At 27.2% G+C, this 14,817-nt stretch overlaps 4 protein-coding genes across 4 annotated transcripts in view; 3 read left to right on the forward strand and 1 right to left on the reverse strand.

Moving 5' to 3' along the window:
* Positions 1-2,186: 2,186 nt before the first annotated feature.
* Positions 2,187-5,137, reverse strand: LOC108687574. The gene is made up of 8 exons (XM_018193429.1): positions 5,117-5,137; positions 4,029-4,326; positions 3,658-3,942; positions 3,457-3,570; positions 3,129-3,383; positions 2,770-3,042; positions 2,339-2,680; positions 2,187-2,257 (listed from the first exon to the last, which is right to left on the reverse strand). Exons 1-8 carry the CDS (start codon positions 5,135-5,137, stop codon positions 2,187-2,189), a joined length of 1,659 nt encoding a protein of 552 aa, XP_018048918.1.
* A 2,814-nt stretch (positions 5,138-7,951) lies between these two features.
* On the forward strand, positions 7,952-9,704 carry LOC108687299 (tRNA 2'-phosphotransferase 1). The gene is made up of 2 exons (XM_018192993.1): positions 7,952-8,133; positions 9,111-9,704. The coding sequence occupies exons 1-2, from the start codon at positions 8,122-8,124 to the stop codon at positions 9,702-9,704; spliced, it is 606 nt and encodes a 201-aa protein (XP_018048482.1). The 5' UTR covers positions 7,952-8,121.
* An 11-nt stretch (positions 9,705-9,715) lies between these two features.
* LOC108687288 (speckle targeted PIP5K1A-regulated poly(A) polymerase) lies at positions 9,716-12,618 on the forward strand. The gene is made up of 4 exons (XM_018192984.1): positions 9,716-10,041; positions 10,518-10,600; positions 10,682-11,038; positions 11,114-12,618. Exons 1-4 carry the CDS (start codon positions 9,785-9,787, stop codon positions 12,616-12,618), a joined length of 2,202 nt encoding a protein of 733 aa, XP_018048473.1. The 5' UTR covers positions 9,716-9,784.
* A 1,267-nt stretch (positions 12,619-13,885) lies between these two features.
* Positions 13,886-14,817, forward strand: part of LOC108687559 (sentrin-specific protease 6-like) — a 2,895-nt gene continuing 1,963 nt past the window's right edge. Inside the window, exons 1-4 of the mRNA XM_018193407.1 lie at positions 13,886-13,976; positions 14,054-14,230; positions 14,423-14,509; positions 14,746-14,770. Coding sequence (XP_018048896.1) covers positions 13,886-13,976; positions 14,054-14,230; positions 14,423-14,509; positions 14,746-14,770 — 380 coding nt within the window. The remainder of the gene's footprint in view (positions 13,977-14,053; positions 14,231-14,422; positions 14,510-14,745; positions 14,771-14,817) is intronic.

Consider the following 14,817-nt stretch of genomic DNA (forward strand, 5'->3'; position numbering starts at 1 on the left):
TATATATATATATATATAAAACAAGTTATATTTAATATGTGAAAAAAAGATGAGATTGATGATAATAATAATATTTTAATACTTAAATACTTTACAATTTTAATACTTTAAATTCTGCTTATTATGAATTAATCGAATGAATATAATTAACCCGTCAAAAATTGAAATATTTTATTAACGTAAATGAAATTATTAATTTTCCATTTGATACATGGAAAAGAAATTTAAAACAAAAAATATCGAATTATATATATGTATATGCAGCTAGAGTTTCTAATCGTAAATAATATAGCATTAAATTCAAGTCGTCGGTTAAATCAAAAGTTTTCAAATTTGGTCCAAGTCGTTTTGTCTTTTGAAGATTGATCATTCTTGAAACTGTTCGATGTATCGATTGTTCCACTGAATGTGCGTCAATTTGAGTCTCGAAAGAAAAGATTATACTAATCAAGGTTGCATTAGGATTATGTTTTAATATACGCTGTCAGTATTGAAAATCTGTAGTTCATTACAGAATAAATAATTTTAATTATTTTTTACTAAAAAACAATATTATCTTTAACATTCGCTTAAATTATTCTTATAGATCAACGGTTATTATTTCACTTAAAAACTTAAAAAATAAAATATATTTTTAATTTGTGCACACACATACGTCTGTGTTCGCTCAAGTATACATTGTGATAAATAAATAATTACATAATTAAATTTTGAATTTGAAAAAATGTGTCTAAATCAATCTATTATATCAAACTTTGCAAGCAGCTTTTTGTCGCAGATAATTTTTATGCCACATTTGTTTAAATTATATGTTGATGGATATCTATGTTGATGCATATCTACTTTAAATATTCATTCCAATGATGAAAGATCCAACAAAATTTCTTCTAAGTTGGTTGACCGGGCTAATCAATCTGTCGAGTTTAACTCCTTCAGACTCTATGTACATTATAATATATGTATATCAAAATAAAGACATTAAATAATGAAATTATTTAATTCTATCAGCATGATTTCAGATTTAATGTATAATTACATAATAATTTATATGTTAAAAAAATAGTCAAAATTTTGGAAAAATTAATTAAGTATAAATTACCCTCAACAAAACTTGCAGCAATGTTGTTTCTGTACGATTGAGATTTTATCAAAATGTGCATGAATTGAATTTAAAAAATTTTGATTGTTCCAATAAAATTAGTCTGAAGAAGTTACGATACAATTAAAATACAAGTTAAAATACAATTTTCTACTTTTCAAATCGTATATGAATGCTTCTTCAGAATATTATGTTTCTACATTATCTTTATATGTAATAATAGCACGAGATTACTGACAATACTTCAAATGAAAAATTTTAATAAAGAATTTTAATTTCAAGACAATGACATACAAGTAATAATCTATCCGATCTTTGTATTACAGACACAAATTGTAAATACAATATTTTTTTCAAAAATTCTAATAAATTGTCAATATATACAATTTTCGCATGAAAGTTACACGACTAATAATGTTGTCAGAGAACGAATTTCATTGGCGAGAAGTAGAAGAGATCGTCAGACAATTGGGTTCTTAATTTTAAACGATTCGTCCTTTTTTCTATCATAAGGTGGAATCCCAAACCTCGGATACTCTTACTCGTCTTCATGCCTCGAAGATAGAATAATCTAAAATAAAGATTTAAAAAGCTCTTTGTCTTTCGCTGCAAGTTTACGATAATTCTTTTGAATCTCATACAACAATAATAACAAATGACAAAGACCTATATGTAAATGATAATACAAATAAGTGGAGAAGCTATTCAATTAAATCAGATTTTAAGATTGAATATTTCTAAATAAATTCTTATTACATTTTCTAGTTATACAGTTATAAAATTAGATAAATTACTTTATTGCTTATTTTTAGTTTATAAAATAAAATAAACCGCGACATATATTTCATAGATTAATGCAATAAATTGATAAAATTTATATCGATGAAAGAAAAGAAACACATGATTTTTCACTTCTTTCGCTATAATCCAATAATCCTTATCAGTGGATCCTTAATATCAAATGCAATATATAAATAAAAGAAATATTTTGAATGTTTTGAGAAATCATTATGTTTACTGTGTAAACTGTTTGCTGTGTAAACTGTTTATATTATTTTCATCACCAGTATGTGTATAAGTGTCCTCCTCAAATTTCGGAGGCAGTTGTCTGGAGCAACTGGGTGAGATAAATGATTTCCTTACTTATTTCCTCAAATTCTGTAAAAGAATGAGATATTTGTGAAATAATATTTCTACTTTGTATTGATATTACGCAACAAATAAAAAATTTTCTCTTACCTTTTAGTTGCTCGTTGGTCTCTTTCACGGGAAACATAGGTTGACATTCCCGTAGACGTGAAAAGATGTCACCGAGAGACGTTTTGCCAATGGTATTGTAAATTATTATATTAGAAATCCACCGATATATCGTCAATATGTATTTTAATCGAAGGTAATTCAAGTGTTTGTTGATTGAATCAACGTTAGATTTTTTAACATGTATGTGTTCCCTATTTCGTAATTTTTGAGAGGATTCGTTACTAGTGTCCATTGTAGTTTCCTCGGATATCTTTAAATTTTCATTTATTTGATGTTTAATTAATTTAACATTATCCATGAAATCCTTGATGGTTATTTCGTCTGTGAAAAAAATCAAGATTTGGAAGATTATATTGATATTTTGTGATAATTTTGTGATTTGTTCTTTTCTAAAAAAATCTTTCTTTCACCTTCCAGTTCATAGCCTCTTTCTTCCACAGGCAATGAGAAAGACTGATCTTCCAGTGGAAGCTGAAAATCATTTAAAGATCTTCCTCCAATAGTATAGTTTTCATAAGTGAACCACTCATGCGTTATCCGTCCGAAGACATATAGCCGCATTTCTAATGTGTGGTGTATGATTCGTTCGAATTTGCACACCGTTTCAGTAGAAGCATCGAGCGTTGTCAACGATCTACCCTCGCGCTTCAAGACATCTGTTTTTCTCGTGTTTTTCTCCTGATCTATATAAGAGATCAAGATTTTTACAAAAATATGTTTTTATTGGTGCGCTATTGCAATTTTCTACTGCAAAAAATCTTTCTCTTACTTGTCGATTCGTTGTCATGTTTGTCCATGAGCAATGAAGACTGATCTTTCAGTGGTTGGAAGTTCTTAACAGATTTTTTGCGGATATTCGGATAACGTATATTAAGGACCCATTTATATGCGAACAATTGAAGTTTGACTATGTCCTTATTGAGACGTGACGATATTATAGTTTCCTCAGAATTTAATTTCTCGTTTAATTCAAATACGATCGATTTAATAAGTTTTATGAGCTCTTCAGCCGTTGTCGAATTATCTGCATGAAAAATCAACATTCTGAATAATATTTTTATTTTGTCACGATATTACGCGAAAAATCTTTCTCTTACGTTCCATTGTGTGGTAGTCCTTTTTCTTCCTTAATAATTCCTTTGATTTCGTATGTAATTGATTTTGGATCATTTTAATGATGCTTATGATATCGGAGGATCTTATTATACGATCTGCAAAAAAGATTGAGATTCTTGTGAAACAATTCCACTTTGACGCAAGCACTTTGCGCTTCTCTACAATAAAAAAATCTTTCTCACCTTGCAGTGTGTAGTTAGTCTGTATCAGCTGGGGTTCACATTTTTCTGGAAGCTTTAAGATCTTCTCGTAATATGATTTGCCGATAGTATTTAGGATTATTACATCGGAGGTCCATTGATATATCATCATTACAAAGGTAAGCAAAAGATCTGCGTCGAAGTTGGCTTCTTTAAAGTTTTGAGAGGAATTAGTAACGGTACCATTTGCATCTTTTTGAAATTTCTTTATGTAGGTTGTGATCAACTTAGTGCGCTTTATGAGTTCATTAACGGTTATTTTTCGACCTAATAAATCAAGATACATTTGATACAATATTTTTATTATGGCGTGATATTGTGCCTCTGTATGACAAAAAATCATACTTTCTTACCTTGCATTCTATTGTCACTTTTATTTACGGGCACTGAAAGTTGATCTTTCAGTGGATACTCATTGAAAGTTCTGCCTCCGATGTTTGAATGATAGGATTTAGAATTGCTCCACTTATATGATAACCACAAGAAAGGATATAGATTGATCCAATATGAATTATTAGTTTCTTTTTTATTATCATAAATTATATTATTACACAAGTTTTGAAAGAAATTAGCGTCTTCTTTCAATAATCTATTTTCAGCTGCGATGTAACTTTGTACGGTGACACAATATAAAAGCAGTAATTGCGCGATCTAAGGAAATGAAAACTTGATTTTTAGATTCGGCCTTTTAATGTGGATTTAGATCTCTATTTTGTATTCCTAATTCTTATCGGTAATAATGATATCATTATATGGTCATAGCGCAGCTTTCTCTAAATTTTTTGACATGATCTCTCACTCTAAAGATTAAAAATTGGGACAGTTTTGAAAAAAGTAGCTCAATTTTCAATTTAAAAAAATGAGATTTCTTCAGAACGAGAATCACTCTAAAAGTTTTAGGGTATACTGTATATAAAATCTACGCAATGATGATGTAACGATCGTTACTGTCGTTAAATGTTACAGAATAATGGATTTAATATCACTAATATTTTACTTTTTATGCTGATTTTTGATATTCCGAAATACTCGCGAATCACTTATGATATGAAAATATCGACATATATATGATGGCGATTATCGAACTCGAGTGTACACATGTAGATTCTAAGTATTTTAATCTTTTTTCGTTCCGTTTATTTAACATCACGAAAACGAAAGCAGACTAGAACCGACGCGATTCACCATTCGTGATAGACAAGACTTGTGTTCTAAAGTACAGATTTATGTGATTTCGTAAAATCATGTCCAAATCTAGCACAATGCAAATCGAACGGATAATAATAATTGGGACAATAATTGAAAAATATCCGATGGTAAGATGTATCTTTTCTTTAAAAAAAATCTTTAAAATCTTCTTTCTTTAAAAAATTTAAAAAAAAATTGTAATATTTCCTCGCGTTATAAAAGAGACATTGACAATGTTTGCGCGGTTACATACCTTTATGTGTTTTGTAAACATATTCTCGAAATAATACAAACGTTTCCCGACGGATGTATCTTCACGATGTGTCTAGATTCACAGTCAACTATTGACTGACGTTTGTATATCACTTCGAGACATTCTGTTCTCTTACAAGAAGTTACCTATGTTTTTTTCCTGATTTTGATGACCTTTAGATACCTACATGTCAATATAGATCAGATAGAGGAAACAAATTGATTTAAACAAACGATCAAGATAAATGTATCTATTCCTACTGAAAAAAAATATGTCACAAATTACATGATGAAATCAAGTATTTAAAACATGTAAATCACGTAATGAATTGTTCTAAATCACGTGATTTTTTAAAATGATAATGTAATTCCAAAAATCACATAATATTACAAATAATTTCATTCCATTATGTGATATTATAGTTATATAGATGTTATATCGAATTTTAAAGAATTGAATGATAGAAATAGAAGAAAAAAGAACATATCATATGACTTTTCCAAATACATAATTTTAAAATCGTGTACTGATTTGGAACAATCCATTACGATTTATGTGTTTTAATTATGTGATTTTATCATGCAACGGTATTTTTTTTCAGTAGGAATAGTTTTTCATAGGCTCTTATGTCCGTTACTGATGACAAAATATTTTAGAAAGAATAATAAACGTTTCTCTAAATATGTTGTCAGAATGATGAGAAATATAAGAAGAACAAATTTAAACAAAAGTTTTATCATTTTTTTTAGAAATGCATTTTAATACTGGTTAATTTAATATTAAAAAAAATAATTAATATCAATGTCTTTCAATATTAAATTTCTGTAAAGGTTTCAAAATCCTTTTACGGTCAGATTTTTCAAAAATTATTTTATTATATATATGTGTATTTAGAAATGTTATGTAATCGTATTAATATTGTTTTTGAGAATTTGCCAATCTTTAAGTGTAATTAAACTTATCTTTAAATAATCATTAATTATAATATCAATTAATTATAATATCAATTTCTAAGCATAAAATTGCAATGTAAATATAAAATTGGTAGAAAGGTCGAATGAACAAGTTTTTATTTAATAGATCTTCTATAGATTTTATTTAATAGATAGATTTAATTAACAAACATTAAAATCAGTTTATTAAATCAAGAGAAATTAAAGAACTAGTTAATATACAATGCATGGAATGTTTCGACTATACATCTTTTCTGCAGTCAAATAATTACAATAAGAAATAAATGTACGTTTATATTATATAAAGCGTAAGATGTATTATTGTATCAAAATGAGATCGTGCACACGTATTCGATCGAGATCGTATTAAAATACGATCACTTAAGTATAATTTGACCAAAAAAAGCATTACATTAAAGACAAAATAATAGCAATAATCAGCAATGAATGTTAGCAATTCACAAATTATATAAAAATAATTGTCAACTGCAACGGTAATTCACTATGTTATCAAATCGATTTGAATTTAACAAAGTTCTTAAATTTCTAAAAAGGAATTTAAATGTCTTGTTAAACGCAAAGAAATAAGTGAAACTGTCGTCTAGTTATACTGAGAAAAACATCTTTTTATCGGTTAAATATATAAGTATATGATAAAATTTAATACAAAAGCATTTGTATTTAAATTATATATTTAAATAATAATAGAATCAATTTTTTGCATCGCATTGGCTTTTATGTTCTTTTTATCTAATAATTTGATTTATTTATAAAGTCTATTATAATTTGAATTTTAATCTAATAAATATGTGGCTAAAAAATAAAAAGCTGATGAGATAAAATATTATTTTGTTAATACGAATAGAATTAGAAATTTTATTGTTTAACAAACAAAAAAAAATTAATTTGAAAACAAAGAATTGTATATATATAATTAAAAACATAGACTTGTACACTATAAAAGTCTTTTTTTAAAAGGTTATATATTTTGTTTTAAATAATTCTGCCGATTAATCATCTGTTAACTCTACTACTAAGATAAAATTTATCTTTATTTCAACATAAATAATGAATAATGTTTTAATATGAACAAACTTAATTTTTTTATTGTTTAACATATATGTAACAGAGATTAGATTGAGGATAGTGAATTATATATTTAAAATAAATTTGATTAATTCGTCAAATATATCATTTCTACGGTATTTTATTAGTATATATAGAATTAATTTTTTATTATTTAATATATAAAGAAAAAGATAAAATTAACAATAATAATTATATATTTATAATTTTTATTCTTTAAATTCTGCTCATTGTCGATGATTAATTCGTCAAAAAATGAAGTATTTAATTAACATAAATGAAATTGTTAAGTTTTTTTTTCGTTTAATGAAAAAGGAATTTAAAACAAAGAACCTCGAAGTATATATATGATATGTAGCTAGAATTTCTTGCCATAAATAATATCGAAATCGTTTCGACTCTTAAAAATTGAACGTTCTCGACACTGTTCGATGTATCGATTGTTCCATCGTCAATTTAATGCACGTCAATTTAAATCTCGGAAGAAAGGATTGTACTTCTAACCAAGGCTGCGCTATGGTTTTAACATGCGCTGTCGGTATTAAAAATCTATAATTTATTAATTTCTGACGTGTTTATCTCCAATTTATATATCTATTGTGCAAATGCACATACAATATGTATATGCTTGTAAAATGAGGGTGTTCTACACATATGCCATCTCGTGTTTAACCTCGGAATGACATTAAGAAAATCAGTGAAATAAAATGCACGGATAATACAGTCGATAGTACAGTCGGTATAGTATTTTCGAGCTTAGATGTAACAAGCGCAGATATAATTTGTTTCACGGCCAATGCGTATGTGGGGTGTTACGCCATTATTGTCGTTATAATATTAATTAAAATTTTATAAATTTGCGACGAACATAATACTATTAATTCAGAGACACATACCTTTAAATTAGTGTAAAGAAAACCAATTAGTTTGGTGGAAGTTACGAGGATTGCGAACTACGCTAATTTCATGTTTTCAAAGGTTAGACATTCGTGATGTAGTTATTTATTATGGAAAAGACATTTGTGGACTTTCTATAAATATTAACTCGTATTAACATCGTGATAATATAAAATTACATTTAAGAAATCATTCTGTTTTTGGTGTGTTTTTGGTGTTTTTCTACGCGAGCCTGTATAATGATTTGCTTTTAATTGCTTCGTCTTTGAAACATACTTATTTATTTATTATTATTTTTTATTATTTATATCTGAACGGTCATTGGTATGCTAGAAGGACTACATAAATTGAGCTAGTAACTGAATTGAGCGAATAACTATGTAGTCCTGCTTGGAGAAAACGAATATTAAGTTAAACATCTAAATGTCGATAAATCTAATATATGTGACACACATATTTCTATTTGAACTTTTATCTTTTTTTTCTTTCTTTTTTATAATTATAATTTATATATTTTAACATTTATCTTACATATTTTTGTTAAAGATAACTAAACATTTTATTTTTGTAAAAATTATTGTAAGTTATTAGTAAATTTCTAATAAAATTAATATTAATATATGATTACTATTGAAATTGCAATTGAAAGAATAGCCTATTCTATTATTAAGTCTTAATAACAGTGTCCTTATAGTTATATTATAAAGTTATAGTGTACATAATAAAAAATCTAGCAACAATACAACAATGACATTGTGAGAAATTATAAAATAAGTCTACAGGGAAATTAAAAACATTTTTTAAGAAGCATTTTTTGAAATTATTAATATATTTTATGAATATATTAACAGAATATATTTTTAAATCAATATAATAACAGTAATAATTATTTTTAATTATTTTATCATATAGACTTTGTCTAAAGAATATGTTCTACAAAGAGCTTAAAAATTCGCATTTGCATTTTTAAAAAGAATCTTTGTAATAATTTAATTAATAGGATTGAATGAAAAATATAATTCATGATCTCTAACAAATATTATTAATGTTATTTTCAGACTCAGAATAAAAGTGATATTGCTCTCAGCAAAAGATTATCATATCTACTACGTCATGGCGCTACAAAGGAAGGTTTGAATATTAAACCAAATGGTTTTGTTGCAGTTAATGAATTGTTAAATAAATCACTACATCATTATACTATTGATGATATCAAGAGAATAGTAAAAGAAAATAACAAACAGAGATTTACTCTTAAGATTATTAATGGTATTTTAGAGATTAAAGCAAATCAAGGACATTCTCTATTCAAGATCAATGAATTAAGTTTGAGAATACTTGACCGCATAGACTTTGACATAATTCATGGCACCTATTTGAAGTACTGGCCAAATATAAGAACAGAAGGTCTATCACGTATGAAAAGAAATCATATTCATTTTGCAAAGGGATTAAATTTTATCAATGGTTTACGTCAAAATGCTGAACTTTTTATTTATATGAATTTTGAGAAAGCAAAGGAAGATGGCTTAATATTTTTTGAATCTGAAAATGGTGTTGTTCTTTGTGCCGGAAATTCAAAAGGATTTATTGAAACAAAATATTTTTTGAAAATGATTACTGCTTATGATCAAACATTAAATTTGAATTAAAAATAATAAAATTTTTCTTTATTAAACAAGAAACGCAACTAAATATAATAAATTACGATTATTTTTCACAATTTTGAAACATGAATTCTCAATCATATGATGAATCTTTCAAACATAAAAGTGAACAGGTCCCCACGAGTTCAAAATATCAAGTAACAAGTTCAGAACAAAAATCACTTGAAGAGGAGCAGCCTTATTTATCAGGAAGATCGCTTTGTGTTTCACCTTTACCAAAAACTCTGTCGCCAATGGATTTAGTAAATTTTTTTCGACGATTTGGAACAGTTAAAAGACAACGTTTTGGACAGGATTTCTTTTGGATTGAATATACTGAAAGGTAATAAAAATTCATAATTAATATTTATGATAGAATATACAAGAATAAAATTTTCGTCTGTCTAGTTCATGGAAATATTTATTATTGTTTTATTTTTTTGAATGTAAAGGCGATTACATAATAATATTAGTTTTTTTAGTTATAAACATAGATTATATTTTTTTACTCTGTAAAAATAAAGATTTATTATCGTTATTCTTTTAAATATTAGGAATCTATATAATAAGTTTTTCTTTTTTTTCCTAATTTTTAGAATAAATATTTATTCTCTTGTTAATAATATAATTATTGTTTATAATATAAATATATATAATTATTATTTAAAAAGAAAAAAAAGAACACAAATATTAATAACTAGATTATTATTAATTTTTTAGACTTTTTTTAAATTATTAATAACTAGAAGCATGTGAATAAAGATATTATTCTACAAAATATTGCTTGTAAAATATTTATGTTTTGTTATTGCATTGCAGGAATCCTACTAATATTTTAATGAGCAGAACAAATTGGCTACCAAATGAAAAATTATGTATGAGAAGACTGAGGAGAAGTGAAAGTAAGATGCACACACACACAATTATTATATCTCTTAATAATTTTGAAATGATATTACTTATATATGCTCATTGTTTTATAGCGCAACTACAAAAACCTACTAATTTAGAGCCACAACAACAAAATGACACTGTTCGAAAAAAAAAAAGATTTGAGAATAAAACTGAAGAAGAAGAAGAAGATCCAATAGGTTACGATCGTATAAAAGATGTTATTGAAAACGAAGTGACATTTGACAACCAATTAGCAGCACTTTTAAATGCAGTACAACTTACTGAAGTTGAATTGACAACAAGATATAATGTCATTTGTTCTCATTTAGATGAAATATTCAGATCGATTTTCCCAGAATGTCGGACATACAGATTTGGTTCAACAGTGGCGCAATTAAGCTTTAAAGAAAGTGACTTAGATATCTACATGTACGTCGGTAAAATCGGTAAGAAATTTTCTAATTTAATTATCGCATGAATATATGAGTCGCATATTTAAATAACGTCCATTTCTGTTTCAGGTTTGCCGCCAAATTATTATAAACCGGATATGCCATCGCATATATGGACGACAATGGTTTTCAAGAAAGTGAGAAGAATTATGTATAATTTGAAATCTGTATTTACCAACATAATATCAATCCCTAAAGCGAAAACACCTATTATAAAATTCCGTTATATACCGACTAATGTCTCCTGCGATATTTCCTTCAAAAATGGCCTAGGCATCTATAAAAGTGACTTTTTACGATATTGTGCATTACACGATCCTCGATTAAGACCACTAATGCTGCTCATCAAGTATTGGGCGAGGCATTTCGGAATTTCGGGTAGTGGAAGAATTTCTAGTTATGGATTAGTATGTCTAATTATTTTTTACCTTCAGCAAGAATCGATTAGTCTCCTTCCGCCTTTACTACACCTTCAGAGAAATTGTATCCCACAGATTTTGAATGGCTGGCAAGTAAATTTTGATGAAAATACTGTGTTACCAGCTATTACCAACAGCAGTAATATTGCAACACTGCTTCACAATTTCTTTACCTTTTACGGTGAATTTAATTTTACTGCATGTGTGCTATGTTTATTGGACGGAAAAACATATTCATTGCCTGATTTCGCACAGTTAGATAAATTACCCAATTACATGGACAGATATAAAAGTTACATCATGGATAATAATACTAAGAAATTGGATATTTATAAGCCAATATGTGTGCAGGATCCAATTGAACTTAATCAAAATACAGCCGCAAATACGTCAGATCGTGCATTATTAGCATTTCAACATTGCTGCAAATTTAGCGCTGACGTCTGTTCAACGGCTAGTGAAAATAATTACAATTATTTAATAAAGATGTTATTCACTTCAATACCTCCTCAATTGAAACAGTTAAAAAAGAAAAAGAAGAATTTCAGAAATGTAATAAAGGCGGGTCGTTTTCTTCATGCTGGATTACCAGAAGATTTTGATACACGTACAGATATTACTAATAAAGAGCAATATAAGAAAGATAATTGGTATTTCATCACTTTTAATCTAATAAGAGATATCTTTGAAAAGATTTTTAAGTTGCAAGTTGAGGTGCTTCTTGATCAAGAAACGAAACAACAAAAAGTTGAAGTATTATCTGATGTACACACCAAAAGTTATCAAAAAGTAACGTTTCGCTGCACAGGGAATAAATGTGTGTGGTACAATAGAAAGAAAAATGGTAGAACTCTTTTGGATCTTCAATTAAGTCTTCTGGAGAAAGAAGCAATTATGTCAGATAAAGTAGTGGAGCAATTAAAAGAACATGATGAAGCAAACAACATAAAGCTAAATTTTATATGTACGTTAGAAAAGGCGGATAACCCTGTAGCGGTGGTTATATTGCTGAACGATGAGGACAGTCAAAGTTACATTTTTCGACAATTTGAGTGTTTCGTAAATAGTTGGATACCAAAAATAATAAACAAAACATTGCTACACATGCTGCAGTACAAGAAAACCTATGATCAACTGCTATGCCACCAGTCATGATGATGTTAAAGTCATTTGTTTTTCGGCATGGACCAAATATTAGTGGTTCTTTCTATGTGTTATTCTATCGACATTTTGTAATAGAATTCTGATCACATTTGTCTGATTAGTTAGTTCGTTTTTACAATTAATAATTTTTGAACATGTATAAATTCAGAATCCTTAGAAAAAAATGTATACATTACATATATATATATGTATATATATATATATATATATATATAAATGATCTAGGATTCATAAAATAAAAAAAAATTTCATTTTATGCTTTTAAATATTTATATTACAATATTATATTTATTGAATCCATATGATATTTAGGAATTATAATCTTTTAGAGTAAGTATAATCGTAACATACAATAAATGTAGATTTTTATAAGCACAATATATGCTTATGTCTATTTCGCTCTTCTCAGATTCGTATCGAGAAATCAATCAAGTATTACATTTTCTACTTAGAATTTTAAATTTAGCAGTATTCATAATGCACTTAAAAAAACTAAAATTTTTTTTAGATTGAAAGACATAGAAATGTACTTCATACAATTCCTAATAAATGTAAATTAATAAAAATGTATTACGATTGAAAAGGATTCATTTCAACGTTCGCGAACGTGTGTACTTTTGAAATATTTTTCTTATTTGTACGATAAATATGCGTGGAATGTACGAGGGTGCCTGGGACATATTTGTATTCGCGCGCACGTTCAATTTTGAATATCAAGAAAATGCCCTCTGCCGGGTTTCACGGGCACCTTCCCCTTGTCTCTGCCCTACTCTACCCTACAAATTTCTTTAGGAATAGAACGGCGCGTGAACTCGCTTGTTTTCTAAATTTTCATAATTTAAAAAATCGCCTGGACACGAACGACTTCCATATACACGGTGAGAATTAAAATTCTAACTATTCACACACCTCTAAAATGTAAGAATAAACATATTGGAATATGTACAGATTGCCACACATGAATTTTTCATTTATTCTTGTTGTTTTGAATGTGATATTCAATAAGGATAACATAATATTTGGGCAATACTCGGATAGGAATTCTAAACGCGCTTTTGAAGATGCTTGAAGAATAAAAAAATAATGAAAGTAATGTTTTGTAAGATATACGTAGGTGATCGTCACAATTAACACGTCGGCTGATATCATTGATGAAATTATATTGGATTTTACGAATATGTTTGAAGATAAAAATTCTTCAGATATTGCAGAGCAGTATCTAAATCTACCACGAACTGCTCTAACTCTAGAGTGTCAAATGATTGTAATAGGTTCTTATAAATGTATTCCTCAAAAAGTAATGATTTCTTACAGTGGTGTAAGATTTGATGTCCCTTTGGTAGAAGATGGTACATTTATTTTATTTATAACGAAAATATGGGTAAAAAGAGTCATAAGTTCTTTGAAATATTTTGATATTTTACAGATACAAGTTTTGTAACTTTGGATGTGAAATACAGGCATGTAATTAAGCTTTTAATTAATTTTGAACAAACGATGCCAGTACTATTCCTTTATATGTCTCCAAGTACAGGAACCAAGATACGTGAATTATTAGGAATGCAAGATCCAAAGGGACCATATTATGATCCTATTGGCAAAGGTACAACATAAACGAATTTTCTATATTTTAAATAGGTTCTGTAGTTTCTGTAATTTAATGATTTATCTAAAAAATATTTATTTAATCTCCGCAGTTTTTGATAAATATAATAATAGAAAAGATATAAAAGTTCTTAAAAAAAATTAACGAAGCTGGATCTGATTAATATTTTAAATTTTTGATATTTTTTAGTTGAGATACATAGACATATTACATTATTACTAGATAAATTACCGAAAGATTCAAAGGCGATACTAACAAGTTTATTCTTACAAGAAAGTAAAATAGACGAATTGACTCCTCAAGAAGCTAATAATATATTCATACGAGCCACACGGACGTTATGGGATCATGTATTTGACTGAATTATATTTTATTATATATAACATACATGTACATTTTTAATATGAGCATGTATACATATATGTATTTAATAATGTTTTTATAATGTTTACAGTCGCTCATTACTACACGAAAGCTAAATCAAAACTTAACAACTACTATAAGTGCTACAGATATTACTGATGATGACATACAAACGTAAGAATCTTATTTAATAAATTATATATATTTAATATATTTAATAT

This window comes from Atta colombica, unplaced genomic scaffold (genome assembly GCF_001594045.1).
Source record: "Atta colombica isolate Treedump-2 unplaced genomic scaffold, Acol1.0 scaffold102, whole genome shotgun sequence".
Classification (NCBI taxonomy): domain Eukaryota; kingdom Metazoa; phylum Arthropoda; class Insecta; order Hymenoptera; family Formicidae; genus Atta; species Atta colombica.

What these genes read in the sequence shown, in the direction of transcription:
- LOC108687574 (XM_018193429.1), bottom strand. Translation starts at nt 5,137, where the DNA reads ATGTTTACAAAACACATAAAG. An exon ending in AAGTGACAATAGAATGCAAG is followed by an intron (nt 3,943 to 4,028) that starts GTAAGAAAGTAT and finishes TTGATTTATTAG; the next exon opens with GTCGAAAAATAACCGTTAAT. An exon ending in GACTAACTACACACTGCAAG is followed by an intron (nt 3,571 to 3,657) that starts GTGAGAAAGATT and finishes TCTTTTTTGCAG; the next exon opens with ATCGTATAATAAGATCCTCC.
- LOC108687288 (XM_018192984.1), top strand. Translation starts at nt 9,785, where the DNA reads ATGAATTCTCAATCATATGATGAATCTTTCAAACATAAAAGTGAACAG. An exon ending in TGGATTGAATATACTGAAAG is followed by an intron (nt 10,042 to 10,517) that starts GTAATAAAAATT and finishes ATTGCATTGCAG; the next exon opens with GAATCCTACTAATATTTTAA. An exon ending in AAGACTGAGGAGAAGTGAAA is followed by an intron (nt 10,601 to 10,681) that starts GTAAGATGCACA and finishes ATTGTTTTATAG; the next exon opens with CGCAACTACAAAAACCTACT.